The following is a 7,034-nucleotide window of genomic DNA, read 5'->3' as shown; positions in this document are numbered from 1 at the left end:
GATCACTGGCTCCCATTAGCCTACGACATGTTGTGGTAAGGTACGAGCTGTGTTCTCCTAATTTAGATGCGTGACTAAGTTCAGTTTCTAGATATGACCTAAGGTTTCAGCTGTGTGGAGTCGTGGTTAGGCTCGTTATTGTGAGGTTGGTTGAAGAGATGGGAGAGCTAGTGTTGTGCTCATACTACTCTTGCTACACTCCTTCTGGAGTGTAGAGTTATTTTCAGGCGATGTTCGGAGTCTCACGACCGTTTCGAGGCATTCGTCAAAGGCGTTTGGGTGAGCTATTTGAGATATTGCAACCCGTAGTCTCTCCTTAGATTTTCGTTGTTCTCATCCTTCGTGTCGTATCCGATTAGTCTCCGTTATCTATTCAAATTGTAAACTTCTTAAGCTCTTGTATGAGTCTAGACCGAGATTTTGGGAATTTCTTATAATAATAGCATTTATTCCGCATGTTGTATCAAATTAAGGTAGTTATCTGAAGGGTTCGCCCACCAGGGAAGGTTAGTGTGGGTGCCCGCATGATCCATGATTTGGGTCGTGACAAGTTGGTATCAAATGTCAGAAACAACCGTTCGCGCAAGAATTTAAGGATGAGTTCCCATCATCCGGAAGAAGGTAAAACAGAGAAGTTCGTATACCAATGGGATCAACTAGATACCAATTTGAATGAAGTAGCACGAAATAATGAAAGAATCGAATTTTCCTAGATGTCCCATAGCCTCCCAATTATAAGTGCGCGCAACACACCCATAAGTAGGACTCTACTAGACATTGCTCTTGTACTTATAGACCGGGTAACCTAAGCTCTGATACCAACTTGTCAATTAAATAACCGAATCACCCGTTATCGCAGACTATAGACAGCAAGATTAGACCACGAAAAGGGTGTTTTAGGAATATTAGGCCTAAAAGTGCTAAACGACCAAACGGGTCGTTACATCTGCGGGTCCCCCATGGGTCATGACTATGAGGCATTGCCATAGCATGTGTGTACGGGAGCGGAGTGTGAGAGGTGACTATTGTATTGCATTGCATTCATCCACTCATATATTTGGACCGATCATTTGGTGAATTATATCGTCTTGGTTGATTTCATGATTCCTTTACACCTTACTTGTATACGATACGTGACCATACCGTTTGCTTATGTGCTACTTGTTGGTTTTGACTTCTTCATGCGTTATCTAATCATTGTCGGCCTACGATGCTTATCGGTACAAGTGTTGTACCGATACTACTTTCTTTCGCCGCACTTCGTTGAGTGCGAGTACGATCCAGCTCCGGTCTACGCCCCGTGGCTCATACGTGAGGGTGACATCTTTTAGTTATTCGGGTGAGCTACCGTCATCCGTGGCCCCCGAAGGACCTCCTCTATCTATTTCTCGTTTTTGTATTCGACGTACAATATGTAGCCTTCGGTATTTTCGGACTCTATTCCGTCCTATGTTAGCGCTCTTTGTACCCTTTTCGACGCATTTTTGGGGTTGTCGTGACATTTCTTGTTATGATAAGTATTTAAGACTTGATAACTTATTCTTAATTAATTTTCCGCTTATTTAACTTGTTATTAGTAATGTGGTTCGCCTACTCGAAGGGATAGTGTAGGTGCCACCACGACTCGCGAATTGGGTCGTGACAGTTACCGACCTTACGTCACTCCGATAGCGTTATAGCTTTTCTTTAGACTCCCTTGCATGCTATGGTATATGTATATATATATATATATATATGTATATGGGGAAGATGGGAGCGAGCGCAGTATTTATAGACGCTGGGTTGCACACGGTACATGTAGCCGTATCTATCATGATATCATCCCGGACGCGGGATGCCCGGACGCGGGACATATACATCTATATTTATGGCTAAATGGATCGGCTGCCGACGCCTCGGCAATACAGCATGTTATATTTTATATATATATGGAAAGGAAATGTTTATCAAAGACAGCTTAGCATGCATGGCATCCGCCCCGTGGTATAGCACTTGTATGTACGAGTTACTTTTTTTATCCTATGATACGGTCTATGTTTCCATACAATTTTACTCGTACATAAAAGTTACGCTTTTACACGTGATATGTTCCATATGTACGGATACGGCTTCCCATGATATGTCTCATATGTACGTAATACTATCTTTTTACATGATATGCTCTACAACTCTTACTATGTTGTTACTGTTCATGCCTTACATACTCAGTACAATGCTCGTACTGACCCCTCTTCTTCGGGGGCTGCGTTTCATGCCGCGCAGGTACTCCCAGACGGATAGCAGCCAGCATAGAAGATGTTTCAGTGAAGTAGGCAAGCTCCATTTGCTCTGGAGTGTCGCTGAGTCAGCGTGCTATGCTATGATGTCCGAATCGAAGTTAGAGACTTTGCAGACAGAGTCGAGGGTATGGGTAGTCAGTCTGTTAATGGCTCCGTGCGTCAAAGTGTCAGTTTGTATTATGATATAAGTGTTATACAGTTACCAATTATATTTGTCCTGAAAGCGACAGAAAGAATATTTTAGTAAGCTTTGTTGCGTATATTTGACTTAGAGGAAAAAAAAAAACTTGTAGGTATGAAACGAGAGTCGGAGGGTTCGCTCGGCCCTAAGTAAGGGTCGGGTGCCCATCACACCCTAGTAAGATCGGGGTGTGACAATACAAATCCGCCAACACCACATTACATATACCAAATTAATAATTCAGCATCTTGCAACTTACAAGCAAACAAGCATAATAACTTAGTTTGCATCCTCAAAAAACCCAAAAAAAAAAAAAAAAAAAAAAAAAAAACTCTAATTTGTACAGGCTAAGATCAAAGAACAAACAAAGCCATAGGTGGAGGCAATGGCCAAAAAGTAAAGATGGTTCATGAGAAGAACGCCGAAAAGATGAGAGACCAAAAGGGAAGTCAGCTTGAGGCCAACAAGAAGACCATGAATATCCAATGCAAGGTGAGCATGCAGACATTCATTTGCACCGCTTCTGAAGTTAAATAAATATTAATTCACTATTAAGTATTAAACATATATATAGTTAGACTATTAGAGTATTATTCATAGTCATATTAGTAATTAGTGGCATATAAATTCGGTTTGTTCGGGTCGGTTTGGTTGATAATTGAAGTCAACCGTATCCGAACCGTTAAACCGTAATATTTTACAATTGCATTTGTAAATCGAAATCAAATTATATTATCCAAATTGAATTATCCGAATTGTTTCGAATCGATTCGGAAATTCGAGTTGTATTCTTTAAAATAATACAGATACAATACAATACAAAAAGTGATACAATATATTCAAACATTGTATTCTTTAAAATAATACAGATGCAATACAATATCGTCCGACATTATACTCAGTCCGTCCCAATTTATATGACACTCTTTTCTTTTTAGTCAGTCTAAAAAAAAGACACATTTCTATATTTAGTAACACTTCAACTTTAAATTTATCTTTTTATTCTTATTAAAATATTTCTAGCCATACAAATTCTTATGGTTTGTTTTAGATAATAAGTTTCAAAAATTTTCATTCATTTCTTAACTTCGTGCCCAGTTAAACACTCTCATATAAAATGAGACAAAATAAAAAAAATTAGAGACTGTAAGAACAATCCAAACAGAGTCTAAGGGCTTTTGAAAACATATATAAGCAGTATCACCCCCCTTCTACTTTTTAAACCTTTTCCTCAGTTAAATAAAGTGCTTAATCAAAGTAGTAGTTTCAGTATGAAGAGTGTCCTTTTCCGAACCGGTTCCGGCTCAATTCCGGTCCAAACACCGGTAATTCCCGGTTCACCGAGAGTCTCTCATATCGGCAAAGTGTTTAACGTAGAGAAGAAGAAGAAGAAGAAAAAAGGATCTTCTTCTCCTATGATCTCTCTGAGTATACGCCGGACTTCATCTGAATCCGATGTGATCCGATCGGCGATTGAAGGTTCCGGTGTAACTAGGACGTTGAGTAAGCTTGGATCGTCATCATTACCGGCAGTAATTCCAGAGGAAGATTGCGGTAATTCTGAGTTGGAGATTCTGCGAAGTACTATTGGATCCCTCAGTTTGACGGAAGATCGACAGAGTGATTGGCCGAGGAGCGGTATTCCGATCGATGAGCTTGGATTTCCAGGTGGTGGAATCGGCAAAAATAGAAAGTTTGGCGGTGGCTTTGGCGGTCGAGATGAATCCTCGGATCCGAGGAAAATCGGAGAATATTATAAGGAAATGTTGAATGCAGATCCTATGAATTCTCTTCTTCTCAGAAACTATGGCAAGTACTTGCATGAGGTAGTAATCTCTTCTAATTAACCTTTTTCGTTGATTTATTAATGGTGTAAGAGATGATGGTCAAAAACATTCTGAAGTATTATTTTTTTTGCAAGTTTCTTAAACTATCAGGTTTTTGTGTTTTCTACTTTGAACTATCACCTGAAATTAATGAGTCAGCTGCCATGCGAATGAAATTTTATGGACAACTGCGCCAGCTTTGAGGTGTGTTTTGATAAATAGTTAGTGATAGTTTTGGTAGGGAATGCAAATATCTGATAATTGTTCAGATAGAAAACTCGCAAAAAAATTTGTACTTGAGATGTATTTTTGACCATTATCTCATGTTGTAATATACAAAGATTTTGGATTGATTTGTTTTAATGTTTGAAGGTAGAGAGAGATTATGTGAAAGCTGAAGAGTGCTACGGAAGAGCTATACTAGCAAATCCTGGAGATGGAGAAGTGCTTTCTCTGTATGGCAAATTGGTTTGGGATACACAGCGAGACGAGAGTAGAGCCAAATCTTACTTTGATCAAGCTGTTCACGCTTCTCCTGATGACTGGTAAAATTCCTTAATTTCTCGTTTTCCATTCAAAAAATCTCATCGGATCTAAGATACAAAATTTGAAAACAAAATTTGATTAATTCGGTCAAAAACACACCTGAACTGTTGCTTTTTCACGAGTTTCACACCCCACTGCTAGTTGTTCACTTTTTTTCCTACTTGACCAGAATCAGGTAGGGAAACAGGACGATTGATAGTTGAGGTGTGTTTTAATTTTTAGCTTAGATTACTGATCGATATGAGATTGTTTGTTCTAATTACAGCACTGTGTTGGGATCGTATGCACACTTCATGTGGGAAGCAGAAGAGGAGGACGACGACGACAAAGAAGAAGTGGAGAAAGAAACATTAGCAGCAGGGGCAGCAATGATTGCAGCATACTAGAAAAACCAGAGAGAATAACTAATAAAATTTCTAAGCTTAACATCGGTTTTGTAATATTATCGCTAAGAGCTAACGTATGTTAATGTACCTGTAAAACGTAATAACCTTATAATAAAGGATGAATATGTAACATAAATCACTAGCTACATCAGTACTATCTTATCGAAAATGAGGGGAAGTCTCTATAGAAGAGAGAATGTAAAGAGAAGAGACTGTGGGAGTTCTCTAAGTTCGAAGTTTTGTACAGCACTACAGCTCTTTAATCAACTATTAGCGCTCTTGTAATTCTGACATAGCACCAGAATGAGATTATCAAGATATCAAGCCTTACATATTCAGATACAACATTTGACGAAGTAGTCTTTTGCAACCACGTATAGCAAGCGTATGAGTTATGCTTGAAGCACGCAAAGAAGCCCATGAACAGCTACTCTTATTGACAAAAAATATGCTTAACTTGCACAAATAGATAGAGATCATAAATAGAAATAATCAAATGTCAGTATCATGCGGCTTCAAAAGAGAAAAATCCTCGACAAGACTTCAAATGTGCTAATTTGCTCCTAAAAAGAGATTTATTGATTCTCTCCCAATTGATTGAATTGTCGGTATGATAATTTGCTTCACAGGGAAGGTCTCTAGTTCAGGTCCTGGATGGCCTAACTGTGCCAAAGAAAAAATAAAGAAAAAGAAGCATATATGACTTTCAACGCCAACGTAATGCTTTCTGGTCAGATGATGCAAAATATTGACAAACATCAGATATAAATCTTGAAAATCAGTTGCTATAAAGAGGTAGAACTTCGATTAAAAGTAGAACCATAAATATTATTCAAAATACTGAAGGATGCTTTATATAGTACTATATTTTATTTCTTGAAAATGCAGGGAGGTCTTCCTTATTACAAATCGTTAAAAATAGTAGCCATAAGTAAAGAAATTACTACTAACTACTTCAAGTTATCCAATCTGTTAAGTTTGGGTGATGAGGATAAATAATTAGTGCAAATTAAACTATCTCGAACATGTAACATGGAGGGTGTTATATTCATCAGCTTATCAATGTTGGGCGAAATGCTACTGGTAAGTAGGGCTGTTCACAGTTTTGGTTCAAACCAAAACCAAACCGAATAAAAAAACCGACATTTGGTTTGGTTTGGTTTTAAATTTGAAAAACCGATAATATTTGGTTTGGTTATGGTTATAGTAAAAAATAACCGAATAAATAACCGAACCAAACCGATAATTATATACATAAAATTTATAATTATTTATATGTATAATATTAGCTTTTCATAAATAATTAAAGATATTTTATACCTTTTAATTATTAATTTAATTTTGGTCTACTTATTTTTAAGGCCCATGTCTTAAAAGAATATGTCCAACAATCCAAGCCCAACTCTAATAAGTCGTAAGCATAAGGGTAAAAAGTAAAAACCCTACTATCTCTTTTCATTTTACATTTCTGATTTCTGCTCCAGCCTAAGAACAAGAGAAGCAGAAGCTCACATTTCTCACAAACTCACAGTCATAGACTCATAGTGAAGGCTCAAGAGCAACCTCAACACCTCAAGAACAAGACTGTCAAAGTTTGAGAAGGTTTGTAAGAATTTGTTTCGAATTTTAAGTTGATTTTAAGTTGTTTCCTTTTTTGTTTCGAATGTTTCAGTTGATTTTAAGTTGTTTCCTTTTCTGTTTCGAATGTTTAAGTTGATTTTAAGTTGTTTCCTTTGTTAGCTACTTGATTTTAAGTTGTTTCCTTTTCTGTTTCTAATTTTTACCTTTATTTTTTCTTGTCCGAATGGGTCCTAAA

General features: G+C 37.5%; 1 protein-coding gene across 1 annotated transcript; it reads left to right on the top strand.

Moving 5' to 3' along the window:
- The first annotated feature begins 3,682 nt into the window (after positions 1-3,682).
- LOC132030182 (uncharacterized) lies at positions 3,683-5,563 on the top strand. The gene is made up of 3 exons (XM_059419708.1): positions 3,683-4,286; positions 4,659-4,831; positions 5,098-5,563. The coding sequence occupies exons 1-3, from the start codon at positions 3,732-3,734 to the stop codon at positions 5,216-5,218; spliced, it is 849 nt and encodes a 282-aa protein (XP_059275691.1). The 5' UTR covers positions 3,683-3,731; the 3' UTR covers positions 5,219-5,563.
- The last annotated feature ends 1,471 nt before the right edge of the window (positions 5,564-7,034 follow it).

This window comes from Lycium ferocissimum, chromosome 9 (assembly GCF_029784015.1).
Source record: "Lycium ferocissimum isolate CSIRO_LF1 chromosome 9, AGI_CSIRO_Lferr_CH_V1, whole genome shotgun sequence".
Lineage (NCBI taxonomy): Eukaryota > Viridiplantae > Streptophyta > Magnoliopsida > Solanales > Solanaceae > Lycium > Lycium ferocissimum.
This window is presented reverse-complemented; position numbering and strand designations above follow the sequence as displayed.

Excerpts from the sequence above, each read along its gene's own strand:
- LOC132030182 (XM_059419708.1), top strand. The coding sequence starts at position 3,732 with ATGAAGAGTGTCCTTTTCCGAACCGGTTCCGGCTCAATTCCGGTCCAA. Across the intron at positions 4,287-4,658 it reads ATGGCAAGTACTTGCATGAG|GTAGAGAGAGATTATGTGAA; the intron begins GTAGTAATCTCT and ends TAATGTTTGAAG. Across the intron at positions 4,832-5,097 it reads CACGCTTCTCCTGATGACTG|CACTGTGTTGGGATCGTATG; the intron begins GTAAAATTCCTT and ends TTCTAATTACAG.